This window comes from Melospiza georgiana, chromosome 2, assembly GCF_028018845.1.
Source record: "Melospiza georgiana isolate bMelGeo1 chromosome 2, bMelGeo1.pri, whole genome shotgun sequence".
NCBI classification, from domain to species: domain Eukaryota; kingdom Metazoa; phylum Chordata; class Aves; order Passeriformes; family Passerellidae; genus Melospiza; species Melospiza georgiana.
In genome coordinates this window covers 54,701,176-54,713,862 of record NC_080431.1, presented here as the reverse complement: position 1 = coordinate 54,713,862, position 12,687 = coordinate 54,701,176, and the positions used below count along the sequence as shown (strand labels likewise).

The 12,687-nt window shown below is 43.8% G+C and overlaps 2 protein-coding genes across 3 annotated transcripts; both read right to left on the bottom strand.

Annotated features, from left to right (window-relative positions):
* Positions 1 to 616: 616 nt before the first annotated feature.
* KCNRG (potassium channel regulator) lies at positions 617 to 3,510 on the bottom strand. The gene is made up of 2 exons (XM_058018411.1): positions 2,920 to 3,510; positions 617 to 1,086 (listed from the first exon to the last, which is right to left on the bottom strand). Exons 1-2 carry the CDS (start codon positions 3,495 to 3,497, stop codon positions 834 to 836), a joined length of 831 nt encoding a protein of 276 aa, XP_057874394.1. The 5' UTR covers positions 3,498 to 3,510; the 3' UTR covers positions 617 to 833.
* Positions 3,511 to 5,113: 1,603 nt separating this feature from the next.
* Positions 5,114 to 11,501, bottom strand: TRIM13 (tripartite motif containing 13). 2 transcript variants are annotated; one of them, XM_058018410.1, is made up of 2 exons: positions 11,282 to 11,501; positions 5,114 to 6,356 (listed from the first exon to the last, which is right to left on the bottom strand). In XM_058018410.1, the coding sequence occupies exon 2, from the start codon at positions 6,351 to 6,353 to the stop codon at positions 5,124 to 5,126; it is 1,230 nt and encodes a 409-aa protein (XP_057874393.1). In that variant the 5' UTR covers positions 6,354 to 6,356; positions 11,282 to 11,501; the 3' UTR covers positions 5,114 to 5,123. The 2 variants fall into 2 exon arrangements, with proteins under 2 accessions (XP_057874393.1, XP_057874392.1); XM_058018409.1 differs by lacking the exon at positions 11,282 to 11,501 and adding an exon at positions 11,097 to 11,165.
* Positions 11,502 to 12,687: the final 1,186 nt, after the last annotated feature.

Sequence of the window (12,687 nt, the reverse complement as noted above, 5' to 3'; positions counted from 1 at the left end):
TGCACAGGACTAACAAGGCTCTTAAAGCCACCTCTGCTAAGCCTTCCAACAGTGTTGTACTTAACAAGTGCTAAAAAATTCTTTGCACTGCTTTGTTTGAAACTGTACAAATTCTTTCATCTGAAGGGCTGTTCATCACATTTTCATCCTTTTTATGGTGAAAGCACTAAAAATTAACTGACCCTCTGTTCACAAAGATCTTTATCATTTAATTCTCAGAACCAAAGGGCATCTTAATGCCACCAGAGTGGGAGGAGAGGACAAGACGGTCACACATTCTTTCACAGACTTCAGTGATGGCTTTCACAAAGCCACACAGCAGCACAGCTCGGGATGTTCCCCTCCCACTGCCCTCAACCAACTGCAAGAGAGTCAGTGAGTGGAAGCACTAATCAATCACTGGGGTTTGCATTCCTCCCCCAGTCACTTCTCCTGACTGTTGGGATGACAGTTGCATCATCTTCATGTGTTACCCTGTTTTTAAAATCTACTTGCAGATTAGCATAGAACATAAAAACAGTTTTCTGGAAGGGATGGCTGATGCTTTGTGAGTCTTCATGTAAATTTTAGCCACAGAGAAAAAACAAAAACAACTCTTGGAATTGCTGAAATCTGGTCCACAAACCGGGTACTGAATCTGGGCTTCTTTTACTTAAAGAAGGTACATCGGTAAAAGGCAAGAAAACAATTTTTCCCCCTAAATACTTGAAAGAAAATGTGTTTGTTACTTCCCTCAATAGCTGCAGTTTCAAACATGCCAAAACAACAAAAATAAAAGGTCACTAGTGCTGACACATCCCTCTTCTACATTCAAAAGATGGAAGGAAAAGCCCTTATTTCCCTTTCTGTACTTGGCTTCTCCTTGCCTGTGCTACCCCAGAGCTCCCTGGGGTTTGGTTCACCATGATGGCAAGGCCTGCTGCCCTCTTCATCCTTTCAAAAGTGTAGCATTCAGCCTTCTCTTCACTGGGGACTGTCCTGGTGCTTATGAGGCGAAATCCATCTTTGAGCAAAGTGTCAAGCAGCAGGCCTAGCACGTTAGTACCATTAATCAGCTTTCTCTTATCAGGCTTTATGGAAACATACCTAAAATCAGAGGGAAAAACAAAAAGGAAAAAGCAGTTACAACACACTTTAACTACTTTACAGCACAGATCAGCCCAGCTGCACTGTGTTTACAGCAACCAAGGCTCCAGATAATTTTTTCTTCTTTTAAGGATGACTTGACTCTTTCCTTCATTAAGAGTAATTCTCAGTTCATCCAGTTATGTGCTGGGGAATAAGCACTTCCCTTTCACACCCTCCTCCACCATAAAATTTACTTCCTTAAGAAATATCTGTGACAACCCCCATCTTGTCTCAACAGAGGAGAAGTAAGCAGCAGGCTCTGCAATGCTGCAAGTTTTTCAGGTAAGAGTAAACAATGGACAGCAGAGTCACATTCACCCCAAGAGCATCACTCTCCAACACACAGGATCTCTCTCTACAAACAGTGACATTTATTGCAAAGTTACCTTGTACAGCAGGTTGCATGGTAACAAATATTAAAATCACTTTCACATGGCCTCAAATGATTTTATTTGATATAAAGTAGAGTGTAAGAATCTATCCAGACATTCTGAGGAGCAGAAGTCAGGTAAAAATACTATTACAAAATGTATAAACTGACAGGTGAAACTGTTCCACAGTTCACAGGCAAGTACACCAAACATTCATGGAAAGCACAAAAAAGGCAAAAAAGTCCATGTCACCACAAAGACTAAGGAGATAGAAATTCAGCAAGGCAACATAATCAAATTTTACTTATTTCATTACTCAAGGTCAGCTTTTCTATTGATCTGCAAAGGGAAATTTTTACTAATTCTGAAGAAATAAATGAAAAAATCAGAAATATTTTCCCCACTACTTAAGTTGCCATAACCTACTCAACCAATTGCTAGTCCATTAAAATTAGTAATATGTTATAAAGTTAAGGTTTGGCACACAAACATATATATTGCTTCACAAATGCAAAGTAGTTTTTATTCTAATTGTTTAGCTAGAGAAAGCTGGAAGAAAGATAAAATTTATTTTCTTTAAAAAACAATCAAAAGACTGCTGTGTTGGTTCATATATTCAAATAGAATATTTTTTGAAATATTTCAATGAAATTTCCATAAAATTCCAGATGTTCTAACAGCCACAGAGGACAAATTAGGTTAACATTTTCTTATACAGTAAGAACATGTCTCCATACACTAGAGACATCCAGCAAAAGATAGTTTAAAAAAACCTAAGTAGTCATTAGAATACAATACTGCTATCACAAAAATTACTGATACACAGTTATCTTAATAAAAACAGAACCTGGGTCTGAATCCAAAGAAAATCTACTGTGAAGCATATAGTTAATAATCTGTCTTTTCTCCCTCTCCCTAATAAAAAGTTCTACAAAAGCTTTCCAATCCCCAAAATGCTGCCTCAGTTTCAATGAAGTTTTTAACCCTTCTTGCCATTCTCTGTTTCCTGTTTTCCATATGAAAGCCTTTTACACCATAAGCTAGTGGAGATTTTAGGCTTCCACCCAGTAATTTACTTTACTTTGTTTCCTTACTGTGTTTTTCATGTTCTGTGGAAGGCGATACTGTGAAATCCTAAAGTGAGTGAGGAGGAAATTGCAAAGAGAGAGAAAAACCCAAGAGCACTTACAAACAAACATCAAGAACAGTACTTCAGGAAGCTGAGAACAGGCAAATCAGTGTAACAAATTAAACTGGGTGTTTCAGAACTAGAAAACAATAACATTGAACAGAAAGAAAGAAACATATTTCTTTTCTTTCAGTTTCTTTTAAATGAGCTTTGCTAGCACATAGTGTGCACTTCATGAACTGCAAGTCACAAAGACACGTCTGTAATGAGAAGTCACTCTAGGGACAGTACCTGGCCACAAACTGGTCACCAGCAGAATACTCAGTCCCACACAGAAAAACCATATCATGATGAGAGGGTCTTTCCAAAGGAAGTGGAACAAGTGGTTTCTGGGAAGGAAAAGGGCTGTTCCAGCCCTGTCCTGACTGCTGTCCTGTAAACACAGTGATCTGCTCAGCTAGTGCCTCAATGGTGGTACTGCAGGAACCAAAGATCCGGAAAAAGGCCTGCATTTCTTGGAGAGAAAAACGCACTTCCAAGATCTCCAGCCTCGGCTTCAGCAAATGTTCTTGGCTCAGGAGGTTGGCCAGGGGGTAGAGTCCATAGAATTCTGCTTCTCTCTGCAGCCTCTGATAGTCTGAGAAATCAGTTGGTAAGGAAACCTGGAGAGTCCTCAAGAAGTCCATGATGTAACTAAACAAAGCTCCATCTCTGTCCACAAAAAACTCTCCATTCACCAGTTTAAATTCCTGGTCATCGTCACTCACCATGCGTGCCAGCCTGGACTCAGGGAACTGCTGCAAGGTGGAAGCCCGGGTTACAAACCTCACACCTCCCACACTCAGAACGACCACCTCTCGACTACTCATGGCTGCCTCAGCCACTCAGGAACTGCAGCTCTCTGATCTACACCTCTGTGACTTGATCCCTCCTAAACTGCAAGGCAGCTGCAAAAACCATTGCATTCTTTTAGCAAGTGTTTGGAGTGAGGTGTGGAGCAGCAACAGGATTCCCAGGCAACAAAGATGTAAATATCATGTACAATAGTTTTGTTTGCTGGGTTTGGTTGCTTGGAGACTTTGAACTCTTGGAATTTAATGTTTTATTTTTGAGATGAACAGCTTGCAAGGACTACCAGCATACAGTGAATTGACTGTCGCAATTTATGAGACCTTGAGAGAGGCCAACAAATACCAACGAATATTCCTGAAGGATAGCACACATTATATTTGTTTTCTAGAAATGTCAGTTCAACATTTTCATTCCATATACTGCTGTTCACACAACCACTGCAAAAAGAGGTTAAATGTGCTTCAGACAAGACATTTCAGTACCGTATGCTCTGGAAGAAGGGCACTTCAGAAAACTCAAGCTTAAGGTTCCCTTTAAATCACTGTATCTAAGGCCAGCCAAGTCAATACAAACAGAAAATGCAATTAGCTCCTCAAACGAGATACACAAAAATACAGCAACAGCACAAGAACCTATACAAGGTTCTTCAAACACCACCAACATCCATACACCTGCTGCATCACACAACCTGTTCCAGGAATCATCCAGTCATTTTTCCTGGCTTTTGGAATTGCAATCTGGAGAGGCAGAGAGGGACAGGAGAGCAGCTGTTTTACTTGCCACCTCTGCAGGGTTAGAGCCCAGGCTGCCTTCCTGTGGCAGACCCCTGCGTGCCTTTCACTGCACGAAGTTCTTTATGTTAAGGCCAGTCTTTAAGAAAGCGTGGCTCCAGAGAAACATGGATCTAACAAAACAGCCCAGCTACCCCAACAATTTGATGCTGGAAAAGTAAACTGCAAAGTATGAACTCTCTGCAAAGCACATACCATCCTGTAGCTTGTTCTTATTATTATCTCTAGAATTTATGCTTGCCCTGAAGAAATATTTTTGTATAGGACATGTAATCTGAATGCACAGGGTAATTACAGTATTTGGTTATACAAAAAGATACCCCACAAAACCAAACCAAAACATATAGCTATTTCAGAAAGAAGTAATATAAAGACCCTCTCAGATTGAAGCTAGTTCCAGAATATGAATGATGCACACTGCATTTTGCAGTGGAAGGGCAGTCCTCAGCAAACCTGTCAGCACAGTGCTCACCTCAGTCACAACTCTTCTTCCTCTTTCCAAACCATCTCCCAGTAAGAATTTTTTTAAAACTACAATCTTTTACCTTATTCTACAATTACATTAACATCAAACTAAAAATACAGTTTGGCCCTATAATTTGGTAAGGAAAATGATTTACAGTGAGTAATATTCCCATAATTGCCACTGAAAGAAGAATCCACAAAATGTTTTTCAAAGCTCCATTTCATTTTCTGGTTTAGCAGTACTCAAACTATGGGAACATTACGAATGTTTTGGAATCATTTTGAATCTTAGAATGTTTCACTGAAGTCTGAAAAGACCAATTAATTTAAGAAGTTCCATGTTTTCTGCCCCAGATCTCTCTTAGTTCTTTTATTCCAGCAGACACTTCACAACAGTTTATATTTGCACACAAACTGTGCGACGTTATCCAGTACAACCAACGTATAGTTTTTACACTTTTCTCTTAAGAGTGAAGCTCCATCTGTCATCTGTTCCCAGTAAAAGACTGCATGATCTGCTATCTCGACGGTATCTGCCAAATAGGACAAGCAAATTGTAAGGAACTGAGATTTCCAGCACTGGAGATTGTCAATGACCGACTCCACAAAGGACATTCTGGTGACAGCAAGAATGAGCAAGAAAATAAGAGAGTTCACTATAAATCTGCGTGAAAAGACCGAGGGAATCTTGAATTTGAAAGTGTTGCTTTCCTGAGGCAAGGAAAGTTTGTCCACATCAACAAGCTTTATTCCATTCCACTGGCTGGTATCAAAGCTCTTCATTGTGGGACTGATGTCCACAGTGGAACAAGGTAAAGGGGTTTCTTTGAGCACCTTGATTTTTTCCCTGAACTCCTGCATCTGCTGCAGAAATATAATGGGCTCGGACACATCTTTGAAGGCCTCTGCAATGTTAAAAGCCATCCGCTGCTCTTGCAGAATGGTGTTCAATTTATTGATTTCCGGATCGTAGGCCTGCATCACCGCAAGCTTCATGGTCTCAAAGTCAGACAGAATTTCATTTCTCTTCTGCTCCAGCGTGTGCTGCAGCTTCTCAAAGAACTCCTTCACTTTGTCAGAATCTTTCGTCAGCATCTGCAGAGCTTTCCTCTTGCTGGTCTCTAAGGTATCCAGCCGTGAGAGGGCATCTCCACAACGCCAAGTTTCAAAGCCCTGGAACAAGGTTTCAAAAGCCCGCTTCTCCTGGGAATAAGCTTCTTCAATGGAACAGAAAACGTGCTTTGTGTGGTCACCACGGGTGGCACAAACCCCACAGATCAGCTGCATGTCTGTCCTGCAAAAAATGTTAAGGGGTTGCCCGCTGTGCACTTTGCACACAGGCATTTTTGGAGTTACTTTGATTTTGTTGTACTTCTCCACGATGCCTTTCAAGGAATAGTTGACCTGCAAGCTGTTGACTCCAGTGACAGGAGTCTCCTTTCTGCATGTGGGGCACTTGAAAGGGGATGGCCTCCAAAGCACATTCCGCACATTTCCCTCAAGAATTCCTTCCAGACACTTTCTGCAGAAATTGTGTGAACAGGGCAGGACACGAGGATCGTCAAACAGGCTACAGCAAATGGGACAGGTCAGATCTTCCTCTAAAAGCTCCATCATGTCCTAGGAAAGAGAAAAAAGATGGTAACAGAACTGTAAAAACTTATTTCTCCCTCAAGGAGACCATACAAAAACCAATTTCCATCTGAGACATGTTTCAGTGAGAAAATGATGTACTTTTTCTTCCAGAATCCTTAAGACAGAGCCTCAGCTGGGTTTTTGCAGCCAGTCCCCCTTAGCTCTGGTACCTGGCCAGCAAATGGCAGGCACAAGAATGGTACAATGCTCAGGCAGAACCATTTTTTGGACTCTCAACTAGAAATGCTGGAAAAGAACACTTGCCAATCTCACCAAGGATTCTTAAAGAACATACCTCATGTACTCACAGTAACAGTGCAAGACTTACATCTTTCCTTGCTGATGCAATACACATAAATAGGATTTGCACAGAAGATACACAGCCAATATAGTCTGCTAAGATTTGATTACTTTCTACGTGCTCCACTCATCCAAAACTTCCAGTTTCAACCCACGCACTGGTACTGTAGACAATACTAAAAGTGACTGAAAAAGCCCTGTTGCAGTGTTTCTGCTGCTACAGAATACATAATGTGTCTTTTTGCTCTACCTGCAAAGCCAAAGGAGAGTCACCACTCACTTTAAGAATTAGTGTTTCTCTTGCTCCTGCAGTATTTTTAAATAACCAACTGAATGTGCTACTATTGAGCCATTCAGCACCAAGTCAAAATACTTCAAATAACTTCAAACAACAGCCGCCCATAATCCTTGATAATTCATCATGAAACAAAACTGTGAAACATTTTTGCTCATCTGCAATCTCTATTTCCAATTCCATTCTCACAGCATTCACACCCCAGGAATTTCTTTCTGTGGAGAGAACCTACAGGAAGAATATTTATCATGTAATCCTTTCTACTGGAAAGTCTCAGTGAAAGGACCCAGTGCACTGCCCTCCCCCCACCTCTAACTAAAGCCAAGTTCTCAAATGCAGACACCTTGTAACTTACAGCATGCTCTAAGAAAACAAATACACAATAAAGACCAAAGTAGGTGACAGTCTGTATCATCCAAAGCTCTTATACACTTTGTTTTGAGCTATAATTAGAAACATGCTTCCCTTGCATAAATTCCTTCCATATTACACAACATTTATTCATATATATGTAATAAAATTCCTCTTATAAATTGAAAGACATCACAGAAAAGCGCATCAAAGTACTGCAAGTACTGCTGTGACATCAAGGCATGTGAATGAGCTCTGAATTAGTTTTGATGTAATTTCTAAGGTTTCTGTCCCCTCAAAGAAATATGAAGTGGAAAACATGGGAGCCAAGAACAGAGCTGCAAGGGAAGATCCACGCTGCACAGGAGACAAGAAGAGTAATAAAAACAATACTACTGACCCAAGGAAAGCAAAGTTCACTATCAGGAAGAAAAGTGAGGTCAGTCCTGACTTTCCTTCACAAAAGGACCAGTAGTCCCAGTAAGACTTCACAGTAAAAGCTATTCTTGGGAAGTGTAAGCAAACCTCCCATGCTTTCCAAGTGAGGAGAAGGGATTGTCACAACCTGAAAATTCAGCAGAACTTCTCAGTGGGCTGAACAAAGACAGCAGTCCAGTGTCAGGGAACTCTTATCCTTTATTATACAGCCACCTTAACTCCCACAGCCATCCTGCTATTTAGTTGTAGAAGTGTTGGCTGACAAGCTCTTGACTTTTATGATGAACTTTACCAAGCTCCTGACTCTCCCAGCAAACTTCAGCACAGAGCAAGGGGTAAAATCCAATTGCTGGGATAGAACAAGAGAGGAGAGAGTAAAAAGGGAAAATAGAGAAAGTGAAGGAAAAAGACCACCAGTCCTTAGATCCCATATTGGTCCTGCCACTATGTACAGTCCAGATTTGGGATCAACAAAAGCCTGGGACCAATCCCTCCCTTTTACAGTTTCCTGAGGGCACATCCCTTCATTTTTTGTGCCATTTGCTGCTGCTGGCACACGCACAGTGAGCCCTTAGAGCCCTTCAGGAAATGAGTGGGAGGGCTGGGAGCCCCTTTAGTGAGGTGCCCAGGACTTGGCCCTTCTCTTGCAGCAGGCACACTAACCGTGAGCCTCCAGGCCGACTAACAAGCCCAGCAATGAAAGAGAAGCTGGCTCACAACAGCTCTTCCCTGCCTCAGCAGGACCCTACCTCCCAATCCCAACTTTCCTGTGACAGCACGACAGTCAGAATGCTTGAGACAACCATGATTATGTACTTATGCCCACCATATATTTTCTGTGCTTGCTGGAAAAAAGAGACTTTGGAAATGTTGCCAGCTTTTTTACTCAGAACTAAAGTCAGGAGGCAGAAGAAGCCACCAGTACAACTGAGGAAAAAGTCCCAGAGAAAAGGTCTAATAACTCTGACTAATGGGTTTCCTGTAAGCCCACAGATCCCATTCAAAAACCTCATTTTCTGTGAGGAGAGTGTAGTTTTGAAGCACCTCTCACGCTCTCAAAGCAACGTTTCTCTTCCATCTTCTTCCTAGTGCTAAAAATAATGGGATGACAGGAAGATGGTAATTTCATCCCTCCACTCTTGAATCTTCCTTTTTGTGAGCAGCTCTCTCTTTCCAACTTGTACTCATAGCTTTAAGCCACAGTAGCAACACAAAGACCAGTTCAGCTCATGTGCTAAGAGGATAATAACTACAAAACTAAAATGACAGTTTTCCATCTCTTAGTAAATGGAAATGCACAGGACAGAAAATATTTGCTCTGGTCCATCTCCTTTACCAGGGAGGATTTTACTTCCCAGTTAGGGAGCTGGAAAAGCAACTTTGCATGCCTGACAGCAAGAACTGCAAACCAATGCAGAAAATGCTTACTGTAACACTTTCCATCAAAATTGCAGGACAAACACTGAAGATTTTCACACTCCTAAAAATACAAAAAACATACACAAAAAGTCTTCATGATCCAACTAAAACTGTCCTGTTGCATTTCAACCCCACTTACTGAATTACATAATTATGCTTCATAAATATAACAATTTCAAAACATTTATACAAGATCATTAAAACCACTGGATTTTTTAAAAATAAATGGGCAGGTCTATAAACTTCCCCCCCTCCCCCTCTTACAATACCAGAAATGCCAAACCAAAAATACTGAAGACCTGTATGACTGGTTGAACAGATTAACTTCTGTCTTCTTTAATTCCAGACAGTAAATTGTCTGTGGATTGAAACATCCCTTAGCAACCTGGTATTTGTGTGATGATTTAAACTTTTCCACTGGGAATTTCTATGTGTAACGTCTGACCCAGGTTTGGGTGGCCCTGGAATTCCCCACTTGTAGCACACAGACCAAAAGCATCTCTGGGTACAAACCCAATAGATGTCACCCATCAGAAATAGCAACTTGCACAGTTTTATCATTAGGAAGAAGAATGACAAGCAACATCAAACCATAAAAGCAAAAACAACCACACTCCAGACAAAAATTCATTTAGCATGCTTCTCAGCACAGAAGTTGGGTTTATCAGCCAGCAGCACGCTGAAAGCGAAACCAGAATTTCACCAGGCTTCAAAACAACTAAAAAGATTCCTGCAATGGCGTGTAACTGTTGCAAATGAGACTTGACCAAGTGAGGCTACATTTCTACAAGCAGTTGAGCTAGTCAGGAGAGGTCACATCTCCCTTCCTTGGCAAGGACCCTGGTCTGTGTCAGGACCCCTACGAGCAATTTCAGCAGCCTTCCCACAGAGAGGGGAAGGGAGATGGAAGATCCTCCTTCAGCAGCTATGATTAACCCTGTTCACTCCACTGAGAGAAACTGCAATCTAACGGAGGGTCATTGTATCCATTTTATTGGGGAACACCTGATCTCCATGAGCAGTAGGTAACATAGGATCATAGAATGTTAAGGGACTGAAAAGGACTTTGAAGATTATCTAGTCCCAACTCCCCCTGCCATGGGCAGGGACACTAACCACTAGACCAGGTTGCCAAAGGTCTTACTCAATCTGGCCTTGAACATTGCCAGGACTGGGGCATCCACAACCTCCCTGGGCAACCTGTTCCAGTGTCACTCCTCCCACAGTAAAGAATTTCTTCCCAATATCTAAACAAAATTTCCCCTCTTTCAGTTTGTACACATCACTCCTTGTTCTGTCACTATAGTTCCCGATGGAGAGTCCCTCTCTGGCTTCCCTGTAGACCCCTTTCAGCTACTGGAAGGCTGCCATCCAGACAGCCAAAAACACCTGGGTAAATTGCCCATGCTTCAAAGCTGGTATTTCATGGCCAAAGGTTTTTCCAGGAGCACCCGGCAGATCCAACATGTCCAGACTCTCCAACGGCAGGAAGGCCGAAGAAATAAGCGATCTGTGCTCAGTGCACTCACAGCCCCGTGAACACCGTTTCACCCCCAGGGCTGGCCGGTCTCTCGAGCGCAGGGCCCGCTGGCCCCAACGCTGGCCCCGCGCTCACCCCCATTGTGCCTCGACCTGACAGAGGCTCCCTTGCCACTCCTGGTTACAACCTCCCTCTCCAATTCCAGCGGGGAATCGCCCCTAAACGACGGCACTGCAGCCAGCCGCCGGCCCTGGCTTCCGCGGGGCTCTCAGCGCTCTGCCGGGCACCGCAGTCCGGGGCAGGGAGGCCCTGCCGGTCCGCCGAGCACAGCGGGCATGGCGGCTGCCGGCGCTCCGGCCGCGGCGCCCACCGCCGCCTCTCACAAAGCCGCGGCCTGCGCTCGGCGGGCCGGGCCCACCCGCCCCCTGGCCCCGCTACTCACCATGGCGGCCGGGGCCGCGGGGCTCCGGGCAGGCAGGGGCCCGGCCGCCTCGGTCACTCGCTCGGCTCGCCGCGCTCCCGCCCCGGCCGCCGCCCGCCTTCCGGGCCCGCCGCTCCCGCCCCGCCGCCCGGCCCTGGCCCGCCGGAGCCACCGGCCGGGAGCTGCTGCCCCGCCGTCCCACCCACCTTGGCCCGCGGCCGCCGATCCAGCCCCGGAGCAGGAGCTGCTGCGGCTCTTCCCTTCCTCCGTTTGCCTGCGAGCGGCCGGGAAGGCCTCCGGAGCTGCCGGGAGAGGGCCGGCGGTGGATGCTGCCTGCCTAAGGCGGCGGCCGAGGCTGCAGCCTGTGCCTCCGCCGAGATATATACGGGTTTCTGTTGTTTGTTAACTCTGTTAAATTACACTTGAGCCTGCAGCTCACAGGCGCACGTTGCACAGCCTAAGGAGGGGCGCTGCTGGGTGACAATCCTGCTGGGGATCTGCCACCTTCCGAAAGCACTTATTAAAAGAAAACATAATTTGAGACAGATAGCCTTATGTGCTTCATAAAAGGAGAGTGATTCATTCTTATTTGCTTGAACACACTGGTTATACCGTTTCCAGCTGGTGAATCTCTTCGAGATTTAACGTGGCCTGTAAAACCAGTGCAGCTTTTCCATAAAACACTGACTAGTCCCAGGGAAATGGAGCAGAAGAGATCCCATGTCTACTTGAAAGAGCATTCTAGTTACAGGACTATGAAACTGAATCTGGAAGTGCTGAGATGTCAGAGGACCTTTGTGTTGGGTATCTCTTGCAGTTCTGATAGTTCTCAGTTAACAGAACAGGTCTCATATCAAAGTAAAACTGAACTTATTTTCAAGTTAGACTTTGTGAAATACTACATCAAAAGCTGTTCTCATATGTACATACTCTGCCTCTGCATCCACTCCCCTACTCTGCACCCACTGCAGTCCCGTGACTCATCAGCACAGGGGAGACTCTTCACCTCCAGGACTACTCACTCAAGGAACATCACAAATTGTATTTCTATCAAATGAAGCTCCCTTGCACATCTGACATATTTCTTCTCATTATTTAGGAATCTGGATCTTAAAAGCCATTCAATAACGTTACTGAACTATAAGGTTATGCTTCCCCAATTCACTGCAGTCAGTTACTCCTCACCTTCTCTCCTTGCTGCCCCACACAAGCTGGCCTGCCTGCTCAGCTGAACTCAATGGGAACAGTTTGACCCGGGACAAGCATTTTTGAAAATCCCTTTGAGAGTGCTTACACACTGAGGCATTTCTTCCACTATCCACTGGAGAACAGCCCCAGCAGGTAGAGTTGCAGCACAAAAGCAACTGAGACCTTCAGATGTATTTCAACATCTTGCTTGTTTCTAATTGTCCATCATCTTGTTTGCTGTTTATTAAAAACAAGTAATTCCAGGCAGTTTTCCTCAGCCACCTAAGCTGCTTTCAATTGATATCCCAGTGCTTGTGCATTTACATTTGCTGAGTACTCCTTGTCTACACATACCCAACAGCCACTTTTATATGAAAAATTTCTGGGTCCTATTAATCTTCTCTGTAATTTTATGGTTAAAGAT

Coding starts and splice junctions, on each gene's coding strand:
- KCNRG (XM_058018411.1), bottom strand. CDS start 3,497: ATGAGTAGTCGAGAGGTGGTCGTTCTGAGTGTGGGAGGTGTGAGGTTT. Junction 1,087..2,919: donor GGTGACCAGTTTGTGGCCAG/GTACTGTCCCTA, acceptor CTCTGATTTTAG/GTATGTTTCCATAAAGCCTG.